Source organism: Peromyscus eremicus, chromosome 3 (genome assembly GCF_949786415.1).
Source record: "Peromyscus eremicus chromosome 3, PerEre_H2_v1, whole genome shotgun sequence".
Lineage (NCBI taxonomy): Eukaryota > Metazoa > Chordata > Mammalia > Rodentia > Cricetidae > Peromyscus > Peromyscus eremicus.
In genome coordinates this window covers 113,299,243-113,318,555 of record NC_081418.1, presented here as the reverse complement: position 1 = coordinate 113,318,555, position 19,313 = coordinate 113,299,243, and the positions used below count along the sequence as shown (strand labels likewise).

Below are 19,313 nucleotides of genomic sequence, written 5' to 3'. Positions count from 1 at the left end.
GATTTTTATAGATGTGCATAAAATCGATACTTTTTATCAAATGCCAAAAAAAAAAATGTCAGGAGCCTATCCACAGAAAGAAATGCACCATTTCCAACTGAACTCTGAGATGTTTGTCTTGTTTTGACCCTTCCCAGAAAGTGCATGGATTCGGCTAGCCTTGGGAACTGTGTTGTTGGTCCCGTTTCTTTTACGTACCTGAGTGTTCTTGCCATGTCTAGTCAGTGATGGCTCCTCCAGGAGAAAAAACTAAAACTAAAAACCAAAAGCAGACTGAAAAGTGAGAAACTCACGTTCCCCTATCCTCCACAGCTTAAAGAAGTCCACACAACTTTGGAGTTCAGTGTGAGCTCTGCAGGCCCGGCTTTATCTTCATCTTTAAGCTTACATAACCCACAGATAAATTATAAGTTACTACAAAGATTCCCACCAATGACAGACTGAGTCACTGTCCTCCGAGTCCTTTCATCTTTCTGGATCCCACTTCTAAGCCTCTTTATATTCTGTCAAAATGGAGTATGCTTTTGCCAACATCATGCAGTGTATGCCAGCACTTGGACACATTTTCCGTTTTACCTGGATAGAAAAACATGACCATGGGTGAAGTTTTTCCACCATTACTTTTTTGTCCCCGTCTCCCAAAGTTCTGAGCCAGCTCTGGGAAACCTTTCATGTCTATACTTGTGCAACAGTGGAGAGAGAATGAAAGGTTAAAGTGGCTTTTGTTTTCTGAAACACAACGAAAGCTTATCCTCAGAAATGCCATGCCGTTTGAGAACTAATCTGGTGAGTGTTTTGTTTTGACTTTTTAAACGCCAAGTGTCCATTTGATCTGGGGACTGAGACCACAGCTTCAGGACAAGATTTCAAAGAACACTGATGTCACAGTTTTCTTGGTTGGCTGATGTCTCAAAACTCATTCGCCCAAAGCCATCCCAGAAGAATGGAAATATTCTCATTAAAAAAAAAAATGATCTTTAAAACTCTCTAAGAAATAAAGCTAACAGTAAGCCTTTCTCTGAGCATGTGGGTGCATGTAAAGAGATCGACACTGGATGTCTCTCACAACCACACACCATTTTATCTATCTATCTATCTATCTATCTATCTATCTATCTATCTATCTATCTATTTATTTATTGAGATGAGGTCTCCCATCAAATATGGAGCTCACTGATTCAGCTAGACTTGCTGACCAGAGAGCCTTAGGGGTCCACCTGTCTTCAACTCCCCAACACTGGAATTGCACCAGGCCTTTCCCTTGGGTACTCGGGAGCTGAGCTCAGAGCCTCACCCATGGCAAGCACTTTACACCTTACCAAGGGAGCCTTCTCCCAGGCTTTGAATAGCATTTAAATTAAGATGATTGAGTACTGTACTCAAAGAACAGGCGGCTCTCCGGAGAGCTGCAACTTTGTATCATTGATGCTTTGATCCTTGCAGATGCCCACACCAGAGCAAAGGACACTCCGCTGCAGAGCTCGTAGCTGTCAAAACACTGCCCACAAGGCTGGTTGTGGCAGGCTCTTCGGCAAGTGCCACCTTACTACAGGATTTTGCTTGTCAAACTAATCGTCGAGGAGATGATGCATGGGATGGGCTTATAAGCTTCCATTCCCATGGAGGGAGTAGACAGACACTGAAAGCAGCCTCCCTCAAACAGAACAGCGTTCCTCCTCACCACCAGACAATAATAATGCCTAGCACCTCTGTAATGTCTTCACGGGTTTCTACATATAAAAATTAGTTAATTAGCAATTATTACCGTATGCTAGGTAAGCAATGATTAACATTATCATAATTTTATGGACTGAGTAGATGAGAGTAGAGGAGAAAGTGCCAAGAGAAAAATTAAAATTAATAAGTTCCTAGATCACAGGCTTGAGCTGCAGGGCTTTCAAGAGGGTTTTTTTGTTTTGTTTTGTTTTTTGCAAAGAAATGACTGGGGGATAATACTAGAAAGAAGGTTGGAAAAAAATTCATTTTCCAAATAGAAATTTTCCTGTTTATTAATAGCTCCTGAGATTCCGGGTTTTGTTTTTAGGTCTGAACCTTCACATGCAAACTATGTTGCATTTTTTTTTTAATTGAGGAACCCTTGTAATTGTTGATCTCACTCTTGATGTCCCTTACCTTGTTCCCCCCCAAACACACACACACACACACACACACACACACACACACACACGCACTTTAGAAACAGTAATGTGTCTCTCAGATGATCTTAGAAACCTGAAAAATACGTACTTGGAACAGCAAAGAGTGAAGTGATTGCAATGAATAAGTCTACTTGGTTTCACCCATGAACCAGGTATCAGCTGAGCCCTGGGGATGGGACACTCACCCACGTCATTAATACTTTTTCACACTTGAAATGGAAAAGCTTGAATGTGCCTTAAGAAACTGTACCATCCTGTGGTTTAACTGAAGAAAGAGGGCCTATTATGTATTATGTAGTTTTGTATGTATTTCGAAGAGCATTAAGCTGTGTTATCTTGTAACTTTTTCCTGTACAGAGATCATTGCTTAGGGTCAAGTAATTAATAATGGTTAGAGAAACAGATACTTGTTTTTTGAGGTGCATTCCATTGTGATTGGCATAATCATAAACATGGGCGCACACACGTTTTACAGGTAGTGATACCCCCTCCCCCAGGATGCTTTGCCAGAGCACCTATTTGGGAAACACTCTCCTCTACTTTCATTTCTTATGATCCAAGTGAAACTATCCCGTTGTCTGGCTTGAAAATGGGCAGATGAAAGGAGGCCAGCTAGGATCCACACTGTGGATGTACCACCCTGAATGCCTGATCTCAGAAGCCATGCAGAGTCAAACCTGGTTAGGACTTGGATGGGAGAAGAAAGCACAGGTTATAAATAGAAAGGTGATGGTAGAGATGGCGAAGACTATAAAGATTTGCAAAGTAACCCATCTATCTGTCCAGAATTGTTCATGTTCCAACACTCAGGATGCTTCTGAGACAGTGAATGAGTGTGTAATCCAGGTCAGAAAAACCGGAGCCTTTTCTCAGGAGGCTTGGCATGCCTCGTGTTCATCTTCCTGTAGGTTTGCTGCTTGTTTGCTACCATGAAGCCTCCGATTCTCAGTGTGGCACTCGCTTCTCACTGTGCTGCCATGTGATCCTGCACCCGCCTGAGGATGCCGGCTGAGGATGCCGTTTCTGGCAGTGCCTGGCTTTAGAATGACGACTAGGTTGCCCTCAAACACTGCAGCAGTTCTCATTCTGGGGCAGTTTTTCCTCCGGGGACATTGGCAAGTGACTGGATGCCATACATGGTGGGTTAGAGTGGTGCTTTGCCACTGCCTCTATGGGAATCACCAAGAGACCAGAGACCTTGCTAACTACCCCAGAGTGCTAGAGCACAACCCCACAACAAGGGATGATCCCGCCTGAACGTGTCACTAGTGAAAACCAACCAAACAACAACAACAAAAAGAAACCTGAATGATACCCCGATTTCTTCCTTTTCTCAATAGTTTTTTGTCTCTTGTTCCTCCTGTCTGTTCAATCCAGCCATGGAACAATACGCATGCCCCTCCTCTCAGCTCTCACATTCCAGGAGGTTTATTTGGCTTGTTTTTTTGCTGACCTCTGAGAATTTTAATACTGAAGTTAACTAATGAGGAGAGGCTTCCTGAAGACTTTGCCTTTGCCTGAAGGGGCAGAAGGGACAACAGAGGACAGATTCTCTGCAGCCTCATCTGTGTCTCTTCCTCTACAGCCCCTCCCCTCCAAGTCTGTCACCAGGGGCCAAAGATGGGTCAAGGGTCAGCTCTGAACTGAAGTTCAGAGTAACTCAGGTAAGTGTTAATTTCCCGTTTATGGTGTATTGTGGAGTTTTCCCTGTTGCTCAAAACCAGTTTGGTTTGAAGATTATCACCCTGTTGACACTAGCTTGTCTATGAAACTGACAAGCCCACACACCTTGGCCGAAAGAATCTGATTCTTACCCTTATGTGAGAGCCCATGAGTAGCTTAATAAATGTACCAGTGGAGGATTTCCCCTGCTGGAGTTTATCGGAGCAAAGGTCATGAATATTTCGCATCACTCAGAATCCTAGAAAAGAAATACATTAATTGATTAAAGCAATGAAATGAAAAGTATCACAAGTAGACACCAAATGCCATCAGTAAGGATTAAGGAACACCATTGAGGGACCTCAACCGTGCACTGAGCAATCTGGCTAGCAATAGCTAGCAACAGCTTTGCAGATGTCTGTTCAGAACACTAATCCTTATAGACATCAAGGCAATTCTTTCCCTCCAATGAAGCAGTTCAATAGTGAAGGTCATGGGTCTTTAGCAGCTCTGCAAAGGACAGAAGTAAAAGTAATTAGACAAAAGGAATACTGTAATCCCATATTCTTGGGTCCACACCAAACACAAAACTCTTAGCTCTCTGTTTCCACATTCTCTCAAGAATCTGGCAGCAGATTCCAAATGAGAATTCCAGAACTTGATTTCACTCTCACCAGGACTGACTGCGTGTTTCTTAGGAATGTCTACAGCCTTGGGAGGTTTAAAAAGAAAAAGAGAAGAGAAGAGAAGAGAAGAGAAGAGAAGAGAAGAGAAGAGAAGAGAAGAGAAGAAGAGAAGAGAAAAAAGGAAGGAAGGAAGGAAGGAAGGAAGGAAGGAAGGAAGGAAGGAAGGAAGGAAGGAAGGAAGGAAGGGAAAGAAGCTATGAAACGCATGGGCAATGTTATGAACTTTCCCACTTGGGGTGGAATCCCGAGAGCGGTGTTTCGACACTTACAAGGGTTGCTGCAGACTACAACGTCAAGCTTGCAAACTCTGTTGAGAAGCTGCCCTGGAGTAAAAGAGAAACGTCCCGGATGGCAAAGGTTTTTCAATCAAGTTGAAATCCAGGGTGTCTATAGACCAGCAGCTTCTGCACGGCTGGTAGGTTCTTTCAACGTGGACACAGGCTCCATGTGGACCCCTGGTTCACAATCTGAAACTACACACAATTCTCAAAAGAGCTTGTCGGCAGCATCCTCTGCAGCAGTTCTTTGAACTTCTCCAGTGGGAAGATGGAGATAAAATCGAAAAAAAAAATGCACTTAAGAAAAACCAAACAACAAAAACAAGCTGAGGGATGTAGTTGCTGCCGAGATGACTGGGTGGGCGTTGTTACAGGGACTCGGAGTTCTAAGCTCTCCCAGCTCTCCTACCGCCAGAGTCAAGGCTTTCGTAATCAGGGCAAATAGTTTTCAAGTGGAGCTAATGTGCGCTCTCACAACACTGCCTCGCTGGTTTTTAAAGGGACTGATTTAGAAGCTCCCAGCAAAACGCATGCCATACTGTAGTGCCCTCTTTTCAGAGGTGTTAAGAGAAGTGGATCCAGCCAACCACTCTGGCCTGTCCCACCCAGACAGCTGGAGGGGAGGTCTAATTCCTGAAGTTTCGCCCTCTGGTCCTAGAAACCTCCGGCTGACAAACTCTGCAGTTCGCAGATCCTCTGGTAGCGACCAAAGTTTCAGCAGGAGCGTCCTGCAGCGGCTTTAACTTTCCCCCTAGAGAAATAAATAAATAAAGACCGTAAATACAGAAATAGCGGGGTCTTGGATATTTTTCGCTCTTAAAAGCAGACACAAGAGAAAGGAGGTGAAGAGTGAAAAGTTCTGATGGGTTGCAAGAAACTTCTCCGGGCGAAAGCCACAGATGCAGCTCCAAACCCAGAGAGATGCTCTCTGCTGTCGTATTTTGTCATTTTAGCGAAGCCTCCAAGAGAGCGGAGAGGAGACCCCCCTTAAGAGGGGGTCCATCTCGCGTTTCTGGCAAGTCTCCTTGCTTTGTGATCTCCTCGGCCTCTTCTGCCTCGCGGCCCCCTCCCTTTGGCAGAAGGAGGGTCTCAAGGCCGCTGAGGCAGGATGTGAGTGCGCTCGCGCTCGAGCCAATACGGCCGGAGGAGTCCTGTTCCTCGGGCATTTTCCGAGGAAGTCTGGAGCAATTAGGCTCAGTCCTGGGAGAGCTAGCTAGAGAGCGGGCGGCGTAGCCGGCGTGTCTGGGCCGCCTCGCAGGGAGGGAGGGGGAGGCGGCCGGTCGCCCGGCGACGACACCGGGCCCCGGCCGCCACCATGGGTTTCGAGTTGGATCGCTTCGACGGAGACGTGGACCCCGATCTGAAGTGTGCGCTGTGTCACAAGGTCCTGGAGGACCCGCTGACCACCCCGTGCGGCCACGTCTTCTGCGCCGGCTGCGTGCTGCCCTGGGTCGTACAGGAGGGCAGCTGCCCCGCGCGTTGTCGCGGTCGCCTCTCGGCCAAGGAGCTCAACCACGTCCTGCCGCTGAAGCGCCTCATCCTCAAGTTGGACATCAAGTGCGCGCACGCGGCGCGGGGCTGCGGCCGGGTGGTCAAGTTGCAGGAGCTGCCCGAGCACCTGGAGCGCTGCGACTTCGCGCCCGCGCGCTGCCGCCACGCGGGCTGCGGCCAGCTGCTGCTGCGACGCGACGTGGAGGCCCACATGCGCGACGCGTGCGACGCGCGGCCCGTGGGCCGCTGCCAGGAGGGCTGCGGGCTGCCGCTGACGCACGGCGAGCAGCGCGCGGGCGGCCACTGCTGCGCGGGGGCTCTGCGGGCTCACAACGGCGCGCTGCAGGCCCGCCTGGGCGCGCTGCACAAGGCGCTCAAGAAGGAGGCGCTGCGGGCCGGCAAGCGCGAGAAGTCGCTGGTGGCGCAGCTGGCCGCCGCGCAGCTCGAACTGCAGATGACCGCGCTGCGCTACCAGAAGAAGTTCACCGAGTACAGCGCGCGCCTCGACTCGCTCAGCCGCTGCGTGGCCGCGCCGCCCGGCGGCAAGGTAGGCAAGCACTCCCTGTGGCCTCCCGCCTGATCGGGCGCCTTAGCTGACCCGGCACCCGGGTCCTTTGAGCATAGGGGTGCCAGGGTCTTCCTGGGTGCATCTCTGACACCTCCTTGTTGGCTGTGCCTGCCAGCTGCATCACTCCGCGAGGAGTTACTTATCTCAACTGAGAAAGTATGATCCCAACAGGCAGGAGATATAGGGCGAGGTGAAGCTATAGCAGTTTTGAGGGGTTGAGGGAGCCTCTGGAAAGCATCTGCAAACACCAAAAGGAACCCACAACCCAGAGTGGGGAAGTTTGGCTCCAGAGTGCCACAGAGTGCAGGCTGGCCTGGTGATCCTGGGGAAGCTGCTTAGCCTGGCTTAAGATCAGAGCCATGCATGGTCCTTGTGGACGTGAGATTGCATGATGACCTGGATCCATGGATCTGCTGCGATTCCAAAAATAATGACGGGAACCCAGAGCCACTGTGGTTCCGCTTAAAAAGGATGCCAGGAGAGAGGCCCCAGTGTAAAGGTTGGATTCAAACGTGTTCTTTCCTGCCAACTCACTGGCTGACCTTGAGCAAGCAGCTTAACCCCTCTAAAGTTGGAAACTGGTTCCCAAAGGTTTAAAGCAGGAAAACACAGGCAGACAGGCACCCTAGGAGTACTCATCTGGGCAATCCAGAAAGAAGCCAAGGATTCCCTTGCTCCAATAACTAGAAAGTGATAATTAAGAGCCAGTCCTCTGGAATTAGAACTGGTTTCAGATCTCCACCTTTTGATAACCAGCTTGCAGCTTAGCCTCCACAGGTGCCTCAGTTTACCTCTAATGTCAAAGGAGGCTGTTTCCATCAAGGTGAGACTAAAGGAAATGGCCTGGCACGGTGCCCGTCAGAGAGTACCTGCAATTACCTTAAACTACTCCTGTGCCATTCCTCTGCCCTGCTGACCAGGGTAATTATGTCAGCCTCCACTCCTGAGGGTTTACCCTCCTCAGCTCTTCCCAGTCGTTGCATTTCTTTATTCTTCTTTTTCCCCCCCTTACTGGAACATAGGTACAATGTTTGCCTTTTTGTAGATGGAGAAACTAAGGCTTCTTGGAGGGACAATCTTATGCTCCGATCAGGGCTTTACAGTTCAGAAGTGGGTTTTGACTACACGTGTCTCTAGTCCAGTGGTTCTCAACCTGTGGGTCGCGACCCTGTTGGGTGTGTGTGTGTGTGTGTGTGTGTGTGTCACAGATTAGATATCCTGCCTATCAGGTATTTACATTACAATTATAACAGTAGCAAAATTCCAGCTATGAAGTCGCAGTGAGATAATTTTATGGTTGGTGGTTACCATAACGTCAGTGTATTACAGGGTCAAAGGGTCACAGCTCTAGGAAGGATGAGAACCACTGCTCTAGTCCCTGTTATTAAGCACCTTTGGGATGTGTCTCAGTATAACTGCCAGTATCAGTTACTCCGTTAGTGGCCAACAACATTGGGAGGTGAGGTACTTTACGCTTCATCTAACCCTTACAGATGAGGGAACTGACGGGGGTTGTGGGTGGGGGATTATATAATCTGTCCAGACCCCAGTAGTGATACTCACGAGAAGGTAGTGGATTCAGGTTCTGCCTTCCCTGACAGGTTTTTACTAGACTTTGGTTCAGTCTAGGCGTGTGTTGACATTTGGGGGCTTGGCAGCTCTTGGTTGTTGGGGTGGTGTTCTGGGAACCTCTGTCGGCAGGTACCCCGTGGAACACTGAGCAGTATTCCTGGCTGCAAACTCCCCGATGCCAGTAGACTTTCCTCTCAAACCCCAGCACCCCCAAAACATGTCTCCAGATTTTATCAGGTGTCCTCTAAGGGACTACATCCCCCAACTTGGGAACCGCTGCTTTGCCTGCGAGCAAGAATGCCACATTTCCAACAGCTGGGTGCTTCTGCTTCCTGGTAAGGGGTGTGGACCCTGCTGCTGCCACACTGCCTGCCTGCTCCAGATGGCCTGGCAGAGAGGGAGCATATTTGCCCAAGGGGGCCCTGGGGACCTGTGTCTGCTCCGTTTTCCCCACTTCCCCTCCCCTGCTCTTTCTTCCATGCCTGCACACCCGGCCTGCAAGTTTCCACCCTTCACCCCCTTCCTGGCTTCTGGCCTGTCTGTCAGCTGCAGTCTCCACAGCTGGCCAGCTCTGGGCGAAGGGCAAATATTTACAGCTCCGGGGCTCACAGAGGACCGCACAGGCGCACAAAAGACTGGTGTGAGCTCACAACTCACCCAAACAGAGGGTTGAGCTTGCTTTTCAGTCGGGCGCCAGGCTTGGGGTGAAGCCTTTCCCAAGTGTCTCTTGTTTATGCTGTCATCTGGGCTTCCTGTGTCATTTTACGAGTGACGCTTATTTATAAATAAGCCATTCACTCCTGAGTTCATACATCATTCATTGTTGAGATAGTTTGTTATTTCTTCTTGCCTTTCTATTTTCTTTCTGGGATGTTTGGGTAAATTCTCTCTTAGAATCAAAAATATGATAGTTGAATCAAACTTGTGGACGTGTTTTGAAGATCTGTTGGGTAAGTGGGGCAGAGAATCAAGGGTGTTATGCTTAGGAACAAGATGTTGATTTTGAGAGACAGAAAGCTCCATCCTGGAGTTGGACTTACATGAAACTCTGTACCAGGCCTGGGGACAGCCAAGGATGTCCTGATCCAAAAACTGCCCTAACTGCTTTCTCTGGCTTCAACCCTTAGCCAGCCTCAGCTGAGGTCTTAGGGAAGCTTGTTCCTCCTGTCCCCAAGTTAACCCTCCACGGCCTTTGTTGAGAGGGTCAGCAATCTCTGTGGCAGCTGTAACTCCACCCACCGGGAGCTGTTTAAGAACTTGTGTATTTCATTGGGCCAACTTTCAGTCCCTCCTAGGTTCTGTTTATTCTTTGCCAGAGGCTGAAGGATTTAGGTTGCCTGGAAACTCTCAGATACAAAACTTTTATTTCATATTTTTCTAAATCCCAGTGTTTGTTTCTCCATTGTAAACCGAAGCGTGCAATAAAACTTGCTTCATCAATGATCTGGCGTTCTTCATATTGTCTTGAGATTCAGTTTTTGACAACACCTGAGCACCCTGGTTTGGCCAGACTGTACCATGTGGTTTGCTCTGGTTGAAGTGTTATTACTGTTTTTTCAGACCTCAGTGTGCTGGGAATCCTTGGAGCATGTGGTACCACCCATATCTCACAGTCTCACCCACTGAACAGTCTCAGGAGCCCGGAGTCTTATACATGCTAAGCAAGTATACTACCACCGAGCTACATCCTCAGTCCTATTTTATGATTTTTTTCCCCTCTGTGCAGTGTTGGTAATGGAGTCCAGAGCCTCATAAATGCCGGGTGAATTAATTCCTCCCCTTCAGATCATTGTCTAAACATTTTAAGACCAGGACAATATTTTAAAATTGACATCAACAACAGTGGTCTAGGAAGATACCTCTGACTTGCCTGAGGCCACATCTCTTGGTAGTAGGCCTGACATGGGTGCCATACTTCAGTTAAAGAGATGTGCTCCCACCCTGATTTTCCCATCCTGATCTACCTACCTATCTGTCAGAGCAAAAGCATTCTAGAGCAAGTTGGGTTTTGCTCTCTGGCAAAGGAGAAGCTCTTGGTAAAACTATAGAGTTGTTGAGAAACTTGAGGCTCATCCCTGTGCCTCTAGAGGCCCTTTGACTCCTGGTATCTGGTCAGTCATGGAATTCTGTGGCTCTTACCTTTAGAACCCATCTTGCACCTAACTATTATTCACTCTTCTCCAGGTCATCCGGACAGTATCTTCCATCTCAGTCAGAGGTTCTCAACCTCAGCACAGCTAATGTTTGCACCGGCTGATTCATGTTGTGCCTATGTTACTAGTGGTCAGGCATACCCTGGCATCAACACACACAGGAGAGCAGCATTCCCCAGGCTGTGACAGTCAAATCTACCTGCAGCTACTCCACAGTGAGGATCAAGACTAGCCTTTCTTTCAACCACTGCCATCCCGATGTCATCTGCCTGGATGTCATCTGCCTGGACCGGAAGTTCCTCTTTATACCCTTTTGTTTCACACCATTCTTTACCTAGCACTGGCAATAACTTCTTACAAATGCAAATCTCCTCTCACTCTCCATTGTGTTCTCTTTGCCTGGGGTGGGAGGAGGCAAATGGTCCAGCAAACTGCATCCAACTGCTTCCACCTGTCAGAGGAGTCCTCCTTTCTCTTGTGTCCACTTCCTCCTTTCTCTTGTGTCCACTTCCTCCTTTCTTGTGTCCACTTCCTCCTTTCTCTTGTGTCCGCTTCCTCCTTTCTCTTGTGTCCGCTTCCTCCTTTCTCTTGTGTCCGCTTCCTCCTTTCTCTTGTGTCCGCTTCCTCCTTTCTCTTGTGTCCGCTTCCTCCTTTCTCTTGTGTCCGCTTCCTCCTTTCTCTTGTGTCCGCTTCCTCCTTTCTCTTGTGTCCGCTTCCTCCTTTCTCTTGTGTCCGCTTCCTCCTTTCTCTTGTGTCCGCTTCCTCCTTTCTCTTGTGTCCGCTTCCTCCTTTCTCTTGTGTCCGCTTCCTCCTTTCTCTTGTGTCCGCTTCCTCCTTTCTCTTGTGTCCGCTTCCTCCTTTCTCTTGTGTCCACTTCCTCCTTTCTCTTGTGTCCACTTCCTCCTTTCTCTTGTGTCCACTTCTTCCTTTCTTGTGTCTGCTTCCCTGATTTCTGAGGACTCTGTGGTTAAGCCTCCAAGCTCCTAACTAACTACCCCGGGGCCTTTGCTTTTTCTCTACCTGAAGTGATGTTTCCAGTTGCTTCACTGGGGAACCTGCTCGTTTCCTACCTCTCTCCTTTTGCCCTGGGCCTTTCTGTCTACTTAGGTTTGTTCCTTGGTAAATAACTTACTCCCTTTCCTCTCTATCTTGGTCCAGCATCACCACATTCAGAAGCTAGGCTTCTCTGATCTTCTAGATGACATCTGGTGTCCTAAAGCTCTCCCTTGTTCATGGAATGTAGTTATAACTCTATAATTAGAAGGGTCTGTCTAGTTGAGGGCTGTCTCCTCCCTGTTAGAGTCCTCCTTGCCGTGTGCCTCGTAGGTTCTCGATGGGGACTCTTATCAGCCATAAAAACCTTTCAGGTTGCTCATGAAGAATGGACCTGTGTTACGAACAATATGTTTTCCTATGTCATCCACCCCTCAAATTGTTTCCAGGTTTCTGGGAGACATCATTTTTCTTCTATGAGATCCACCCAGATCAAGTTGTATAAAGCTCCAAATCCCCGAAACTGCTTTGGCCATTCAGAAGTGGAGATAAGTTAATTTAACAAATAATTGTATCAGAAAGTATTACAGATGTGTGAAGGCTTTGAAATGAATCTATACAGTGTTTGCCGTTGGGTGTTCTTTATTTCTGACAAGTGTTAGCAAATAGCCATTCCTTAGTGTATTTAGCAAACAGCCTCTTCCAGCTGAAAGAAATGTGAGCTGACAGTTGCATTCTGTTTCCGTGATTTATAAAGAAGGTGCGGATTTGGTTTACAGATATAGTAGCTATGCTGGAATCAGTATGTATAACTGGACAATTGGGTTGGCTATCCTCCTGAGATTTATGTATGAGTGGACCCTTTAGTGTTCAGAGGTGATGCTTGCCTCTCTGGGTAAGTATTTGATAAATGAGAATCTTTGTGTCAGGTAGTTCTCACTGTACTGGAACCCAGAATGCTGAGTTGAAGGGAAGAAAAGTATCCAGCAGTTTTCACTGGTTGCTGACACCTTAGGGTGCCATGTGCACAGACATATGTTGGTGTCTTCAGGCATCACCTTCCTTAAGTAGAATTCTCCTGCTGTCCTGCTCTTTTTTTATGGAGAGATCATAAAACGTTTTAAGCCAGGAACCAGGGAGGTAGCTCGGCTGGTAAAGTGCCTGCTGCGTAAGTATGAGGACCTGAGCCTGAGTCCCCAGCCCCCACATAAAAGGTGACCACCGACTGTAGTGTACACCTATAATGCCAGCGTGATGGAGGCAGAGACGAGAGAATCCCTATGGCTCAATCACCAGCCAGCCTGGCCGAATTGATGAGCTCCAGATTAAGTGAGAAACCCCTGCCCCCCCCCCCCCCCGTGTGTGTGTGTGTGTGTGTGTGTGTGTGTGTGTGTGTGTGTGTGTGGTGGAGAAAGGAAGACACTGAACATTGACATCTGGCCTCCACATACATGAGTACATACTTGCATATATGCGCATACACACAGGAACAGGTACACACATGTGTGTATACAAAACAAAATGAAAAACAAAAACAACAAATAAACAAAAAATCTTTCCACCAAACAGAAACATTCTAAATCAGCGTGGTTAAAACTAGAAGTGGGATTCTAAGGGCAAAGCCAGCTTTAAACCTAGTATTTCCTAACTTCAATCTCATGCACTTTTTCAAAATAAGAACGCTTTGTCCAATATCATTTAGTTGCTCCTGAAATCACATGCATATACACAATCCTAAGCAGGTTGTATTTATATATTTATACACACATACACACACATACACACACACACACACACACACACAAAACAATAATAGTTGCATAAAAAGATGCCATGCATTTGAGAGGGAAAAGGAGGCCTTAGGAGGAGTTGGAAGGAGGAAAGGGGAAAGAGATGTAATTATCCCTTAATTAAAATTTAGCAAATTAAAAAATAAGAATAGCTTATCATCCTGAGTGATACTCTTCCTGAAGTCTTCTACAGGCTTTGGAAGGACTGTTGTTATCTGTGCCTAGTACCATGTAGGATGGAGTGTGGCTGCATCTTCTAGTTCATTCTCACTCCCTACTGTGGGCCAGATCAGAGTCGACTGTTTAGTACCTTGCTCAATATGTTCTACATGGCTCATTCTGGTTGTTCTCTTGGCTTCAAACCCCTGGATTTGTCCCCTTGCAGTAATTTCCATGTTCCCATATCCTGTGCTATGCATGGGAAGTACAAAGCAAAACCAGAGCTTGGCTATCAAAGACACTCAGGCAAAATAAGTAAAAGGAAATACAATGATACTGTCCAGGATGGGTTAGTACTTCATTTCTCTCGTTTTTATCCAAGTTACTTTAAGAGAGGTTCATGGTGGGAAGTACATGAAATCTTTCCCAATATATTCCATTGTTCAGTTCCTCACATTCTTGTATCCTGAGTACCAGGTACTGTGGTGGATGTTGATTGGTACAAAGGCAAAATTGAGCATCATTAGCTCAAGGGAACAGTCAGACACCTATGTATGAATTGAAAACACCCCTAACTCTCACTCTTGGCCTATCCAAGCTTTGTATCTATCAGGCCACCACTCTTCCCCTGCCTCCAGTAAAGGTGCCCTAATAAGCTAGTTCCAATAAGAACGGGATTGGTGTCACATAATGATTACTCTTGTAAAGAAAATAACTAACAGATGGGTTTGGGTGGCTGTCTTTCTCACCATGCCACATGTATAATTACCGGTGTGTAACAGGGCAAAGGCAGTGTGTAACCTTGGTGTGAGCGTGGCTTGCAGCAACCACAGCCTTGGAAACTGGGGATGGGTGTACCAAGATGCGTCCTTGGTAGACAGTTTACCCTGTTTGCTAGCAGCTGGTTTGTTTGTTTGTTTGTTTGTTTGTTTGTTTTGCTAGCAGAGGTGGCCATAGCTCCTCTGCAGGAACAATGAAGAGAGGGACAGACTGACAGCCTGAGGATCAGGTTGAGGGGCAGGGTTGGAAGAAAGAGCTAGAGCTAGACAGAGCAGAGCTAGTGTGAGATGGCTATCAGACCTTAGACTCTGTGATCTGAAGGATGACATGTGTCTTTTCCCCTGATGTTCAGGAACTCTGAGAGGAACTCCCAGTTCCTATAAACAAGAACATAATGGTCTTATAGCTGCTGAGCGAAGTAGACTTTTCTCCCTCTAATTTGGCAAAGAAATACTTTGGGATGGGTCTTGGGATGTTTAAATTATTTAAAAAAAACCTTTTACCATTGTACTCAGGAGGCTACGGCAGAAGAATTGCTTTCAAGGCTTGTCCTGTGCTACGTAATGAAGCCCAGTTAAAAACAAAATTTCACAAACTCTTAACCACCATGTCTTAGTCCATCTGAATGTCATGATTTGGGTAGTTTATAAACCATAGAAATTGCTTTCTCAGGCTCTGGAGTCTGAGAAGCCCAAGAAAACGATTGAGGCACATTCCATGTCAAATGAGGGCCTGGAGCAGCCTTGGTTCACAGACAATCCTTCTTTTTTTTTTTTCTCTGCCTTTATAGAAGAGGCAAGACCCTCTGGGGCCTCTGATGAGGGCACTGATTCCTAATCACAATTCGACAGGCCTCCCCTCTTCCATTGATATAGAGACTTAGGATTACAAGCGTGCACCAGCCCTTGTGACAGTCATTTTGCTTGCAAAGCAAGCACTTTACTGACTGAGCCCTCTCCCAACCACCTGACGTCTGAATATTGAGGGCAAACGAACACTCACAGCATAACACACTCTTGATGGACACATTAAGGATGCCGCACTTGAGGTTATGATGGTGGCGGTGGTGGTTTGCATTGCGTTTGGTTATTTCCATGAATCATTGCTTGTGAACAGTCGCTGGGAAAGCAAATGAGTCAGTGGCAAAAATTAGAGATACGGGATTTGAAACTCAGCTTGTGGAAATACAGAATTAAATGCTCAGGGATTTTGCAGTTTGTTTAAATAATGTGGCAAACTTTTGAGTAGGGCAGAAGTGAGAACTCTGTCTCTGTTCCTTTATTTTGCAAACACATGCTGTTTGGCTTGCAGATGTGTGTGTGTGTGTGTGTGTGTGTGTGTGTGTGTGTGTGTGTGTGTGTGATTCTGCAGAACTTAAACCTCTGCAAAAGCTGTTCTTTGGTCCCATATACCAGTCTTCCTAGGCCCTTCATCTCTCTCTGTTCGCTCTACACCTGTCTTGGTAAGCCACACCTCCTGCTCTTGCTCCCATGCCGTTTCATCCAACTGAAACTTATATTCAAGTATCATGTCCGTGACCCCTCCCCCTCTGCCTTAGGCTCACACAGTGTCCCCTTCTGTTCTTTCTTCAAGAACCCTTTCTTTCAACTGGAATTTGAATCACAAGGAGGGTGTAGTCTATGCTGCTTCATTGAGAATGGCAAAGTCTGAACTACAAAGAGGACAAAGCCTCCAAGTGCAGGGAGTGAAGACATGCCCAGCCCTTCCTCACAGAACTGCTGGCAGACGGCTCCGTCTCCTGGTCCCTCCAACCCCCAGCTCTGCACATTCTTTGCTTGGCGACAGCCAAATATACAGCACTTTCATGTCACTAGTCAACAGATGGGTCTGTTACCCAGCTGTGTGAACCTCAAGGAACATTGCTAATCTGAAGCCGAGAGGTGTCCTGTCACCCCCAGACAGCCTAGTGGTTAGTCAGTTCCATTTCCCCTATAGCCACTGGGCAACTTTCCAGTTCAGCAAACTCCACTCCGTGAGGCCACAACGGCACTGAGCCAGAAACAGCCATCACTTGGCAAAAAGGAGTTTCAGAAAGAGTTCAGAGTGACAGCGGCAGGGATGGATAGGAGAGCCATACTGATTAGTGATGGCTGGCGTCCAAGCTTCTGAAGCCAGAGTGACAGAATCAGACTGAAATGCATAGGGACTTTGTCCCTAGAGGGCAGGTCACACTCTTCAGTGCTGAAGAGTGGCCCTTAGGAGAGTGTCTCTCAGACAATCAAAGTAGAGCAACACATCACTTAACGAGGAGACGATCTGAGAAATGTGTTAGGCAGTTCTGTCACATGAAAACATCATAAGGTCTATTTTTACTCGGGTGATGCTAGGACATCACATCACATGGGACCACTCATATATGTGCCCTGACTTTAAGTGAAAAATCACTGGGTGAAAAACATCATTAAGAGGGTCATAGCAGTATATGTAGTAAGTAACTTCCACCATGAAGATTCCTCCCCTCCCCAGATCCTTAAATAGCTGGCTGTGGAGTGGAAAGCTGAGCAGCTGCAATTTCAGATGTTCCAACAGGTCCATATTGGAAGAGGGCAGCGATGTGTATTTTAAGTAAAATCACCTTTACGTTACTGGGAAGTGAGCTGCTATTTCTTATGACCTGCTGTCCTGGGCTATTTGAGTGTTTCATGCCCTTGAGTCTTGAGAGCCACAGCCCCTTCTCTAAGGTTAATCTGTGCCCTTTCTCCATCCTAAAAGATGTAAGGCTTTCCCAAGGAGACCTACATCATGCTAAGGACCGGTCTATCTCCTCGGATAGAGTTCTAGGATGGCAGTAGCATGTCAGTGGTGTGTTAGAACTGTCCGTCAAGCTACAAGAAACCGTGATGTCACTGGGCTCCATAATGACTGTAGTGGGAGTGCTCCTCTGTCTGTCGGGTTCTGGGAATTCCTCCAGGGGAAGGGACATGAGAACTGTTACGGAGCACGAACAGCTGAAGGCCACGCTCCTGAGCAGGGTTCTCCTCACTTCTACTTGCTGCCGTTTTCCTTCTCCTGCATACTTCTCAACCTTAAGACGCGTGATCGGGTGGGCCTTGGTGCTGTCTAGAGTGTGCAGCCATCCCTAAGGACCCTGCCTTCCCTCTCTCCTCTGCCTCCACAGCTCATAGCCAAGCTCACAGTCCCTGGGTTTGCGCTGGTGCGGGTGGCATCTGCTTTCCATCCCCTTTGCTCCCAGGCCCATCTCCCCCTCTGCCTGGCCATGCCTTGTGGCCCATTGTCATTCAGCTGGCCCACAGCCCACCTTGTGTAACTGAAAAGTTTCTCTCCAGGTCCCGCCAAGCCCCTGCAGTCCCGCAGCCCACTTATAAAATAATCACTCAGAAGCTTATATTACTTATAAACTGTATGGCCGTGGCAGGCTTCTTGCTATCTAGTTCTTATATCTTAAATTAACCCATTTCTATAAATCTGTACCTTGCCACATGGCTTGTGACTTACTGGTGTCTTACATCTTGCTACTCATGGCAGCGGCTGGCAGTGGCTCTTTCTGCCTCAGCCTTCCACTTCCCAGAATCCTCCTCTCTCCTTGTCCCGCCTATACTTCCTGCCTGGCTATTGGCCAATCAGCACTTTATTTATCAATCAATCATCCACAGCAACCTTGTTGTTTGCCAGACTAGTCTATGCTCTGCTCAGAGTCTGAGCTGCCTGCCCGATTTCTCTCATCATACCTGCCCCCTCCAGTGCTAAATGTGTCTGCCTGGCATTCCTTCCATCAGTATTCTAGAATTATTTTTCCAGTCTTGGGAAAAAAAGAGAGAGAGAGAGAGAGAGAGAGAGAGAGAGAGAGAGAGAGAGAGAGATGCAACAAAAAATAGTATCTTCCTTTTTGTTTATTTTTAAAATTCCTCTTATTTTTAGGTGCCAGTTCTCCAAGTTTACCTCAATATTGACTAAGCTATTCTCTACGGAAGAGTGACTGATAGGCTAAAGAACATCCTAGCTTCAGTGCTGAGCCAGGTTCATCTCAACATTGAGCTTTGGTTGTGTCTTGAGCACTTAATTTTGACCGGTATACTTTGGCATATATGTATCCTTGTGAGCTATTACATGCATCATCCATCAGCATGGTAACTGGGGCATGAGAAGAAACTGTTAGCCCTTTTCTGTGGATCAGGAAAATGACGTCAAGTCATAACTCATAAGTGGAAGATCTTATCTATGGTGCTGTTGGTATCAGGGACATAGTACTCTCTGGATTTACCAAGCTATGAAAAACATTCTCAATCGTTGTAGTTACTATTATAAAATCCAGTATACTCCTTAAACTTTAATTATACAGGTGCCATGTCACAGAACCCAGGGGTGTCCAACCTTTTGACCTTGCTATATGGCATTGTCCTCTGCAACTGTATGGGACCACATTGTAGCTATCCTGGGTGGTATGCAGCGCTCAGGTGTCAGATTGACGTACATGGTGCAGATGGATTTAGAGTGCAAACATCACCCCACAGAGAACGTGGGTGCTGGAGTTTCACAGACCTTGGTTCTAGTGTTCAGGCTCCCACTTTACTTCTATTTAACCTTGAGCCTGTGTGTGATTGCCCTGAGCCTGTTTCTCCAGGTGTAATGTGCTAATGGAATGCCTGTGTTGACAGGTGGATGTGTCATCCCATCAGCTGTTCACATAAGTAGGACTCTTTCCCACGTCTGATCCCCCACATTGAATTTTGAAGAAAACTGCATAGCATGGCTTGTGATGAACTCCCAAATGACCTAGTACTGCTCAAATATTCCTTTGAATGAAAGATGCCACTGTAACAAAGTATCATGAGGGCAGTATGGGTGAGAGCCCTTGCACTTCTTCCATGCATACTTCTCTGTAGTGTGGTGAAATATGATTGAATGGGAACCATTTCCACAACTCTGTTCTGAGTGTTTTGAGCCCAGAGGCAGATTACACAGTTTCTCAGAGATGAATGTTAGTATATATATTAGTATATAGTATTGTGTGGCATCTAGTGTTGCAAACCACAATTCGTA

At 47.0% G+C, this 19,313-nt stretch overlaps 1 protein-coding gene and 1 long non-coding RNA gene across 2 annotated transcripts in view; one reads left to right on the top strand and one right to left on the bottom strand.

Annotated features, from left to right (window-relative positions):
* Positions 1-332: 332 nt before the first annotated feature.
* Positions 333-4,580, bottom strand: LOC131906022 (uncharacterized). The gene is made up of 2 exons (XR_009378097.1): positions 3,974-4,580; positions 333-576 (listed from the first exon to the last, which is right to left on the bottom strand). It is a non-coding gene; the product is annotated as an uncharacterized LOC131906022 (long non-coding RNA).
* A 1,505-nt stretch (positions 4,581-6,085) lies between these two features.
* Pdzrn3 (PDZ domain containing ring finger 3) overlaps positions 6,086-19,313 on the top strand; it is a 233,784-nt gene continuing 220,556 nt past the window's right edge. Inside the window, exon 1 of the mRNA XM_059258289.1 lies at positions 6,086-6,823. Within this exon, the coding sequence (XP_059114272.1) occupies positions 6,101-6,823 (723 nt within the window). The 5' untranslated portion in view covers positions 6,086-6,100. The remainder of the gene's footprint in view (positions 6,824-19,313) is intronic.